At 43.9% G+C, this 11,670-nt stretch overlaps 1 protein-coding gene across 1 annotated transcript; it reads left to right on the forward strand.

Moving 5' to 3' along the window:
• The first annotated feature begins 2,709 nt into the window (after window positions 1–2,709).
• On the forward strand, window positions 2,710–5,685 carry LOC134910897 (uncharacterized). Its single transcript, XM_063919285.1, has 4 exons — window positions 2,710–2,911; window positions 3,438–3,557; window positions 3,634–3,846; window positions 5,003–5,685. Exons 1-4 carry the CDS (start codon window positions 2,710–2,712, stop codon window positions 5,683–5,685), a joined length of 1,218 nt encoding a protein of 405 aa, XP_063775355.1.
• Window positions 5,686–11,670: the final 5,985 nt, after the last annotated feature.

Raw genomic sequence — 11,670 nt, forward strand, 5'->3', positions numbered from 1 at the left:
CACGGTTAGGTGGTATATATTATAATAATAATACAATTATGGATGGACGGACTGCCTGCCGACTGCCGACACAGAGGTAGCCACAGCCGTGAACTACCGCACTGTACACTGGTTGATAAAGAGATAGTAGTATACTCGTAACAACTAGTATGACACTATGACGACGGTATAAAGAATGAAAAAAAAACCACGGTTAGGTGGTATATATTATAATAATAATACAATTATGGATGGACGGACTGCCTGCCGACTGCCGACACAGAGGTAGCCACAGCCGTGAACTACCGCACTGTACACTGGTTGATAAAGAGATAGTAGTATACTCGTAACAACTAGTATGACACTATGACGACGGTATAAAGAATGAAAAAAAAACCACGGTTAGGTGGTATATATTATAATAATAATACAATTATGGATGGACGGACTGCCTGCCGACTGCCGACACAGAGGTAGCCACAGCCGTGAACTACCGCACTGTACACTGGTTGATAAAGAGATAGTAGTATACTCGTAACAACTAGTATGACACTATGACGACGGTATAAAGAATGAAAAAAAAACCACGGTTAGGTGGTATATATTATAATAATAATACAATTATGGATGGACGGACTGCCTGCCGACTGCCGACACAGAGGTAGCCACAGCCGTGAACTACCGCACTGTACACTGGTTGATAAAGAGATAGTAGTATACTCGTAACAACTAGTATGACACTATGACGACGGTATAAAGAAAGAAAAAAAAATACCACAGTTAGGTGGTATATATTATAATAATAATACAATTATGGATGGACGGACTGCCTGCCGACTGCCGACACAGAGGTAGCCACAGCCGTGAACTACCGCACTGTACACTGGTTGATAAAGAGATAGTAGTATACTCGTAACAACTAGTATGACACTATGACGACGGTATAAAGAATGAAAAAAAAACCACGGTTAGGTGGTATATATTATAATAATAATACAATTATGGATGGACGGACTGCCTGCCGACTGCCGACACAGAGGTAGCCACAGCCGTGAACTACCGCACTGTACACTGGTTGATAAAGAGATAGTAGTATACTCGTAACAAGTATGACACTATGACGACGGTATAAAGAAAGAAAAAAAAATACCACGGTTAGGTGGTATATATTGTAATACAATTATGGATGGACGGACTGCCTGCCGAGTTCCGACTGCCGACACAGAGGTAGCCACAGCCGTGAACTACCGCACTGTACTGTGTCTGCTGCTAATATAGACTGGTTGATAAAGAGATAGTATACAATACATACAACAATATACTACTATACTGGTGGTCAGGCACTGGTCACCACTAGTCACACTGGCAGTGGCACTCCTGCAGCAAAAGTGTGCACTGTTTAATTTTAAATTAATATAATATTATGTACTCCTGGGGGCTCCTGCTATAACAACCTGCAGTGCTCCCCAGTCTCCCCCACAATTATTATAAGCTTTGCCTTTTATACATTGATGTGCAGCACACTGGGCTGAGCTGAGTGCACACAGACTGAGTCACACTGTGTGACTGGCTGCTGCTGTGTATCGTTTTTTTTTCAGGCAGAGAACGGATATAGCAGAGAACGGATATATTATATTAAAATAAATAAAAGTTAACTAACAACAACTGCACTGGTCACTGTGGTAAACTCTGTCTGACTCTGCACAATCTCTCTCTCTCTTCTAATCTAATTTCTAATGGAGAGGACGCCAGCCACGTCCTCTCCCTATCAATCTCAATGCACGTGTGAAAATGGCGGCGACGCGCGGCTCCTTATATAGAATCCGAGTCTCGCGAGAATCCGACAGCGTCATGATGACGTTCGGGCGCGCTCGGGTTAACCGAGCAAGGCGGGAGGATCCGAGTCTGCTCGGACCCGTGAAAAAAACATGAAGTTCGTGCGGGTTCGGTTTCAGAGAAACCGAACCCGCTCATCTCTAATAAAAACGCCCCAAACCGTCCGCACCTCGTGGGTTTAGCTAGTGGAGAGGAGAGAGGAAGGTGTATTAGGAGTTGGTGAGTTTGTTGGAGTTGTTGGTGGATTTGTTGCGGAGTTTATCGATTGTTGAGTGCTGTACTGTGTGTGTAAGTAGTATTGTCTTACTTGTTGTGTTGTTTTTTCAAAGTTTGTCTACTTTTTTGTCCTTGTTTTTTTTTAAAGTCTATTGTCATTGTTTGTGAGTGAGTGTGTGTGTGTGTGTGTGTGTGTGTGTTGGTTGTGTGGTGTGTAGTGGTAGTGGAGGAGTGTGTTTTCTGTTTTTTTTTTCTCTGTGTTTCTTGTAGTTTGTAGGGATTATGTCTCAGTCAGAGGTCAGTGTGGTGGAGGAGGTTAGTGAGAGGGAGGAGGTGAGTGAGGTGGAGGAGGTGAGTGAGAGGGAGGAGGTGAGTGAGGTGGAGGAGGTTAGTGAGAGGGAGGAGGTTAGTGAGGAGGAGGAGGGGGTGCCTGTTGCTGCGTTATCCAGTGATAGTGATGGTGCTGTGGCTCCGCAGCCACGCACCACTACCAAGACTGGGCGCAATGTTAAGTTCAGCTATGCTGAAAACATGGCTTTGGTGCGGGAGCTGATGAGGCATCATCGCCAATTGTTTGGGCAGGATGCTGCCAAGGTGTCCTCACGTAGGAAAGCTGTCCTGTGGGGTAAAGTTATAGCGGCAGTAAATAGTGAGGGTGTGGTGAGGCGGACTGAGGACATGTGCCGGAAGCGCTTTTATGACATCAAGCGCCGTGTCAAGGCCAAGATGGCCAAGGAGGCAAAATCAGCCCGCCAAACCGGGGGTGGACACCCCTTCCGTGCTACTTATCGTGATTGGGAGGAGCCTGTGCGGTCCCTTATTCCTTCCGAAGTGGTTGCTGCGACTCATGTCAGGGATTCGGACCGTCCAAAGCAGGATGGTGAGTTTGTTTGAAATTATTTTGTGATATTGCATTTTGAAAAATATTTATGCTGCTAATTGTTACTGTGTTTTTAAAATTAGAATCATTGTGTTGGTGATGTAGTGCAGGCCTGTGCAACCTGTAGCTGTAAAGGTGTTTCCAAACTACAAGTCCCATCATGCATTGCCTGAGTTTTGTTATTAGTGAATGTTACATATGTTGCAGTGCATGCTGGTATGTGTAGTTCTAATACATAATCAGAGATCTTGCTTGTCCCTAATTTTTTTTTAAGTTTTTTTTTCTTTTTTTGTGATTTTTTGTTATTGATGTGTTTTATTTTTTAATTTTTTTTTGATGCTGTTTGTGTCAATTTGTTGTTGTAATTTTTACTTTAAAAATTGCGCAGAATTAACCTTAGGAAAAGGATTATTTAGTGCCACACCATCTTATTTTTAAAAAACACACCCAATTAATGAATACAGAATAGCTTAAACAAAAAATAATTTACTTAACATTAGGTTCCAGATGTTTACATCACAATAAGGAAGTTCAGATAACAAGGAGTCTTTAAAGTATGGTCATAATGTTTTTTCAAATGTATCAACAGTACGCCAGAGAAGAACCACAGACAGGCCACAGCCAACTGATGATGGTGGGAATGCAGGTAAGAATTCACTGTATTCACATATTCGGCAAACACATAGAAGCCAAAAAATATTAATGTTTTTCTTTTCACATAGGTTCTTCTTCTGCAAGCCGCCCTCCTCTAAGGCGGACATCACAGGGCTCTGTGAGTTTGCCTACGAGGCCCAGTAAGTCACGTCGTGTGGAGTCTGAGTCAGCGGCTCCATCTTCACCACCCAGGCGGCGCATCTCCGCAGTGTTGCCCCAGCCACCTCTGGACATTTTGGCAAGTCCTCAAAGTGATGAGCCACGATCACCTCAGCTGTCTGGTGAGTAAAAAATGTTATACAAAAATTAATAAAAGTTTTTCACAGTGTGGACTATGAATGAACATGGCTAAGTCATATTAATTTTACTAAGCACTGATATGTTCAAGGTGTTATATGCTGAAAAAGTTTTTATTTTTGTTTATAAATGTTAAAAATAATCTGTCTTCCTTGTGCCTTTATCACCTTGCACATATCATTGTCTGTTCCAATCCTTAGGTCTTCTCATGGTTAATTCAGCAGCACCACTGTTTGTGTATTGTCTGGACAATTATATTGGTGCATATTATTAGTCATGGCCATAATGTCAATTACCAAGCACATGTATTTTTATGCAAAAATTACTGCACCCATTTTCAGATGTAATGTTTTGCCTAGCATCCATTTTGTTTTTGTTACAACATTTTGTTTTCAAAATTTGAAAAAAAAAAAACATTGGTTAAGACAAATGTTTCACATGGCCCACATCACCAGTTATAAACATAGTCCTACTTAACACATTTGCATGTTTTGCGAAAAATACACAATAAAAATTTAAAAAAATTTAAAATGTAAAAAAATGACTGCCTTTAAAAAATAATGAGTTTGTTAGAAACAACATTTACTGCCTTGTTTGTGTTTATCTAAAGGAAGGGCCATACTCAATTTTTACAGGCATTAATGTTAAATGGGGACATATCTTCGTGTTTCACCTATCATTATGTCTTAGAGTCTCTGAACAAAACAAATTAAATAAAATTGTGTTGGGTAAATTAGAAGGCACACACAGGCGTGCACAGAAACTGAATTGCGGGTTTCGCACAGGACTTCCACCCCCTCCACGGCATTATAGTGTTCTCACACCTCCCCTGTCCTGGATGTAGACTGCTTACCTGGTCCGCTCCTCTGGGTCGACCAGGTGAGCAGTCTATATCCAGGACAGGGGAGGATAGAGAACACTATAATGTTGTGTAGGGGGGTAAGTTTGATGCGGAACCCGCCAGTCAGTGTCTGCGCACGCCTGTGAAGGCACATATGTGTTTCTTAAGGCAATATTCCCAGTTTTTAAGACAACACACAATCTTTAACATTTTCATGAGTATTATTAAGTATGCCATGTTTAGGACAAGCAAAGAAATATATTTGAAAATAATCAGTGGCTGTTGTGACCCCCATACAGAACCAACCATCATGGGCGAGGACGACCAGCAGGAACCTGACCAACAGGCTACCTTTACACTGCACCTGCAGCCCGTTGCTCCTACCCAGCCAACCCAGCAGCAGGATATGCCCCAAGCCTCCGTAAGTCCCCAATTGATCCCAACTCCACCACAGCAACAAATGTCCGCAGACTTTTGGAGCAGTTGGGCCACACAACAGGTCCAAAATACTGCCTACCTGAACACACACACACAACACCTTGCCAGTCTGCCGCATCATCTACCTCGCATTAGTAGGAACTCGGGCAGACTGATTGTTCAGGTAGGCAGAATAGCTACTTCAATGGAGCAAATCAGGGCGGACAACATGCAAATGCTGACAAATTTATCTAGAGTAATCGATGAGCAACAGCGGCAGCAACAAGCCCTAATACAAGTCATCCAGCACAACCAAGTAGTGACTGAAACTTTGTCCAGAATTGTTGCCAGCCACACTGCCACCAATAATCAGCTGAATGCCAGTATTCACAACCTCAGCCAAAGCATTACTGTGCTGGCAGCACAACAAGTCAGCTCCAGCTCCGGAACAACGACCCCTAGCCAGACCCCAGTTACCTCCCCTGTTAGACGCTCAAGCAGAACACCGGCCAGCGACCCAGGACAAACTTCTGCACCAAGCACACAAACAAAAAAAAATGATTAAGGCAGGAAATTTGTGCAACACAATAAATGTTTGGCTATTGTATTCCCAAAAAAAACCTGTGTCCGTGTCAATCATTTTAAAACACGCTATGTGTGTATGGTTTAATGGGGTAACGATTGTCAATGTTTATTTAATTAAAAGAAAAATAAACATACACACCAGTATAAAGAACAAACACTAACGAACAAAACAAACATTCCCCCCCTACAATACATGTAATAAAAGTGGTTAGGCAAGGTGATTATAAACAAAATAATACTTACGGGTAAAATATCGCTGAATAACTTCTTGCCTTACCTGCCTCCCTACATCTGTACTCACACTGTCACCAGATGTTTCTAACTCCTCTGCTTGCTGACTGTTTTCTTCATCATCATGTGGCAGATGTTGTTGCAAACACAGATTATGGAGAAAACAGCAGCAGAACACAATCCTAGTCACCTTAGAGGGACTATACAACAAAAGCCCAGCAGATTTATCCAGACACCGAAACCTAGATTTCAGCACTCCAAAACATCTTTCTATCACGTTCCGCGTAGACTTATGTGCATGATTGTAACTGTGTTCAGCAGGAGAATCAGGTTGGGACAATGGAGTAAGTAGCCAAGAGTAGCAGCCATAACCACCATCACCTGAAAAACAGATATAGGCAACATTAGTACATGTGTATGATGAATAATTACCCTAAAAAAAAAAAGTTAACACACATACACACAACACACTTGGAACATACCCAGCAGCCAGCCATCAGGCATTTGTCCGTCCTCAAATTTATCGAAGAGAGATGACTGACTGAGGATGAAGGAGTCATGGCAGCCGCCAGGGTGACCTGCAACACACTCATAATTTTTAGATTTGCATCACAAACCACCTGGACATTAGTGGATTTGTCCATATGTCTATTAGTATAAATATATTGTCGGCCCCTAGGTGGTCTCAGCTCAACGTGTGTGCAATCTATGGCCCCCAGCACATTGGGCATGCCAGCAAGCTCATAGAAAGCTACCCTGACTGCATGCCACTGCGACTCCTGGGTAGGGAAGCAGATAGAGGCATTTATATGGGGGTCCAAGACATCCAAAACCTAAGTGGACATTAATAAATATAAGGTGAGTGTCATAATCTGTATTCAATACAATACTGTGTTCTAAGACCTAACAGAAGCAACACTTAGACATAGACGTTTATGTATATTTCAACTCACCTGATTCAAATATTTTGAAAAGGTGGGCTGGGAGATACCAATGACGTCGCCTGTCACAGCCTGGAAGCTCCCAGTAGCCATAAAGTGCAACACAGCCAGGAGTTTGTGCAGGCCTGAGACAGAGCAAGAGCGTGCTGTCTCAGGGTCTAGTCCCAGTTTGACAAGGTCATACAGACGGAAAATGTTGTTTCGATTTAGCCTAAACATCTGTATGACCCTATCATCAGACAATGCGTTTAAGTTTAAACGTCCCCTAAAAAAACGAGGCTGGCGCAGCCTCCGCGGCACCTGTTCAACCTGCTGACCATGTGCACTTACCTGGCCCTGATTTATTGAAGAGTCATGGAGCACTCTCAGGTATCCCCCAGCAACCAAAAAATCTGAAACACACACAACAGCCGCCATTTCAGAGTGAGAGATCTTCAAAATGTGCCTGGGAGCCTTTTATAGGGCCAAACATTCAGGTGTGACTAATGAATAATTGAATACACATGTAAACACGCTTCTCAAAAGCAGGTCTACTTTTTTTTAGGACTTTTGTACGAATTATATTTTTTCACGACCGCAAATGCATTATCACGGTAGACATTACAAATACGAATGGTTAGTAAATGACCGTGATTCATACCTAAACAGCCGCGTTTTGACCGATGGTGTATTCATTCGTAATTTTACACATGAACTTCCAAATAAATACGAATGGCCTCATCACTGCCGTGTTTTTGGCTTAGTAAATTACCGAGATGACACTTTGAAGAAAAAACGGCATCTCGGTCAAAATCGGGACCGTAGTAAATATACCCCATAGACGGGATCAAGGGACATATAGTAAGGAATCACGATACTGTATAGAAAAACACAGATTCGGTTAATGGGAAGAACAGAATAAATGCAACTTTACCCTTTTGACAGAACTTACTGGGGTTAGGAGGAGGCCTCTAAACTTCTGCTTCTCTCTCTAGCAGAAGTGACCTCTAAGTAACTTAACAGGAGTTTTGTTAGAGATGGTATACATATAGAGTGCTCCCACCCAGGAAGCACAAAATATGTTAGATACCCACGAAGACTAATGTTGCATTCCACTGTTTTAGATGCATGGCCATCACAGGTAGAGGAAATTATCTCAAGGATACCGGGTTCCCTATGAACTTTTTTTTGGGGGAACATACCGATTAGGGAATCATTCCCCGTAGTGCCTAATCCAGATGTCAAACTTTGTAAAAATTTTCTTTGCCTCTACACACTTATCTGTTACTAAACTCTGTGATTTGTCTTCAAAGTTTCCTCTTCATCCTCTTACGTTCACCGACAGGATTACAGTTCAAACGTCACATGCCTACTCGGTCTTCCAGAGCTCTGCCCAAATCCAGTATATCTCACCAGCATAGGGACACCAGTATCAGTGTGCCTGATCATGCACAAAGGGTGGAGAATGGGAATACTGGTGAAGGGAGACTGTGCATAGATACCGATATACATGATGGTGTGACAGCCTGATGGTGGACGCAAATCTGACAAATTTTCTTTTTATTATTTCCCCTCTCTTTTCACTTTCCACAGATGGTTCACTTTACACAACTGATAATACACAACAGTTAAACACATTGAAATGCAAGATTTATGTTCCCTACAGAAAGGTCGCTGACCCGGAGAGAACCCATTACAAAGAGCAGAGTGTAGAGAACATCGTATCACTGGAGTGTCTGTTCCGGGAAGGTTGAGACGGCACCTGAGCGCAGAGGACAACAAGACCAGAGGCGGTTGTCACACCAGTTTCTCTTTTTCCATCTCCCACTACCCTCCTTCTCTCCTTCTCTTTCTCCCCCCCCTTCTTGTCTCCCTTCTCTTCCCTTAACAAGATGGACTTATCCCAAGAGACTGCATTCCGGGTTTTCCTGTTAATCCTGTTGTTGACCAGGACAGTCTGTTTTGGTGAGGGTCCCAGAGAGGTCGAGAAAGGATCTGGAATGGGTTCTGATGGCGAGGATGGATTTGGAGAATCTCAAGAGCAACACACTAATCGAGCAAAGGCTAGTATCAGAAAGCGATCTGGTAGTCAGGGAGCTCGGAGGCACTGTGAAGGGTTATTGTCTGAGGAAGATTGCATTTGTAGGAATTGTGAGAACATAGTCGAGGATGGGTGCATCCAGAGATGTCAGTCCAACCTTAATATCGACATGGACCGTCATCCGTTGAGTGATTACCACTCACTAGTGGGTAAGGTCTTAAACCAGACAGAATGCTGGGTGTGCTCACAAGTACCTCAAGGACAGAGTAAGACAGGATTAGTACTATACCCTTTAGCAATAGATGAGGTACTCGAATTACGGGGTGGGAGACCGGTGGACAAGAAATTTAATATTTCTAGGCCCCCTAGCTTGAAGCTCCACCAGTATCATGTAGATCAGGGGTGGGCAATTATTTCATCTGGGGGGCAGCTTAACACTTCCAGTGAATAGTCGAGGGCCACACACAAAATATCTTGTAAATCGGGTCTGAACTGCACCGCAATGTGTAGGCGCGTCGGTCCGCAGCGACGGGATGGTACGAACAAAGCGATCGCACGGGCGATTGCAAGGTGATTGAGAGGAAGAGGACGTTTGTGGGTGGCAATTGACCATTTTAGAGGAGTGTCCGTAAAAACGCAGGCGGGACCTGGCGTTTGAAGGGAAGGTTTCTGACGTCCGCTCCGGTCTCGATCATCGCACTGGAAGAGTAAGTCCTGGGCAGTGTAGAAACTACACAAACTTTTGTTTGTGCAGCTCTCTGTAGATGCGATCACACCCCTGCACAGCGATTACCCCCTCCCCTGTAGGTGGCGACTACCTGATCGCAGCAGTGCAAAAATCGCCTGCTAGCGATCAGGTCTGAATTAGGCCCATAGTTATGTATATAACAATAAAAATATAGTGTGTATATATATATATATATATATATATATATATATATATATAAAACACTATAAAAACATACACCACAATATACATTAAATAGGTAATTTTTAATGGGCAAAATACAAAATGTCTAAAAAAAGTAATCCAGTAATAAATTTAAAAAACAAAAAAACAAAACAGTGCTGAAAACAAACAGCATTCTGTGTAATGCAGGTATTCACAGCTCCTGTCTCTCCCTGGGCACAGTTACTAGCTCCCCCCCCCCCCATCCTCCCCTGGACCCATATAGCAGTCTCTACCCCCCTCCCCGCTGGACCTATATAGCAGTCTCTATCCTCCCCTAAACCCATATAGCAGTCCCTCCCCTCCTAACCAACCCTCCCCTCCCCTGAACCTATATAGCAGCTTTTAAAGTTAAGCATAGATCCCTTTACCTTTTTTCACAGTGGCAGATCCGCTGCCCGCTGCCTGATCCCCGCTGCCCGCTGTGCCGCACGGAGTCGCTGCTGCTGCCCGCTCCTGCCGTGGCCCCGCCCCCGTGCCGCCCAGCGCCTGACCTCACAGTGGAAATCCCGGTCAGCAGACCCAGTGACGTGACCGGGATTTCCTCTGCGGCGCCGCTTCTGGGAGCTAGGTAGCGCAATGACGAGCGGCTCAGCCAGTTGGGCCGCTTGTCATTGCACACTGGTGTGGGACAGCGGGGCCGGACAGGATCAGTTCGCAGGCCGCACGTTGCCCACCCCTAATGTAGATAGATCCTTAGTGTGTTTCAACATTTCCAATTACCGAAAACTGGGAAATTGGGAAGTGACCTGGAATAACCAGACAATGACCTTTTCACACAGAGCTGATAAGATACTCATAGACTCGCAACTTGTACGCCAAATAGCCAACAGTGGAAGGTATTTCCGGTATAGGTATACTCGAGGAAGCAAGACCATGTGGGTTGGAAAAGTATCACCAGGGTACTGTGCTCATATCATCCAGCCAGATACTTGTACTGAGCAGATGGGAGAACTAGGGATTGGGTTTTTCACTTGGAAAGTTTGCAATATGGTAATGTCATATTCTGTCCCATATGTTCTCCCCGATGATGCCTATTTCATATGTGGGAGGAAAGCGTACAAGTGGCTTGCCCCGAGCTCAGAAGGATTGTGTTATGTTGGAAGAGTGTTGCCAGAGGTCATGACCATAACCCATAATAAAATGAAAGATGTTCACCGCAGTGCTCAGGCTCCTTATACTCACACTCACTATGAACACATCGTCAAGAGACAGCTCATAGAGAGGACAGAGCACGTAGCCTCTGATTTGATCCACGAATCCACCGGGATTCAATTCCTTCTCGCATTAGACATCACCCGTACTGCCAGAGGAATTATAAAATAAGAATTTACTTACCGATAATTCTATTTCTCATAGTCCGTAGTGGATGCTGGGACTCCGTAAGGACCATGCTGGGACTCCGTAAGGACCATGGGGAATAGCGGCTCCGCAGGAGACTGGGCACAAAAGTAAAAGCTTGAACTAGCTGGTGTGCACTGGCTCCTCCCCCTATGACCCTCCTCCAAGCCTCAGTTAGGATACTGTGCCCGGACGAGCGTACATAATAAGGAAGGATCTTGAATCCCGGGTAAGACTCATACCAGCCACACCAATCACACCGTACAACCTGTGATCTGAACCCAGTTAACAGTATGATAAACGAAGGAGCCTCTGAAAAGATGGCTCACAACAATAATAACCCGAATTTTGTAACAATAACTATATACAAGTATTGCAGACAATCCGCACTTGGGATGGGCGCCCAGCATCCACTACGGACTATGAGAAATAGAATTATCGGTAAGTAAATTCTTATTTTCTCTAACGTCCTAAGTGGATGCT

This window comes from Pseudophryne corroboree, chromosome 4 (genome assembly GCF_028390025.1).
Source record: "Pseudophryne corroboree isolate aPseCor3 chromosome 4, aPseCor3.hap2, whole genome shotgun sequence".
NCBI lineage: Eukaryota > Metazoa > Chordata > Amphibia > Anura > Myobatrachidae > Pseudophryne > Pseudophryne corroboree.

Excerpts from the sequence above, each read along its gene's own strand:
- LOC134910897 (XM_063919285.1), top strand. The coding sequence starts at position 2,710 with ATGTGCCGGAAGCGCTTTTATGACATCAAGCGCCGTGTCAAGGCCAAG. Across the intron at positions 2,912-3,437 it reads GGACCGTCCAAAGCAGGATG|GAAGTTCAGATAACAAGGAG; the intron begins GTGAGTTTGTTT and ends CATCACAATAAG. Across the intron at positions 3,847-5,002 it reads ACGATCACCTCAGCTGTCTG|AACCAACCATCATGGGCGAG; the intron begins GTGAGTAAAAAA and ends ACCCCCATACAG.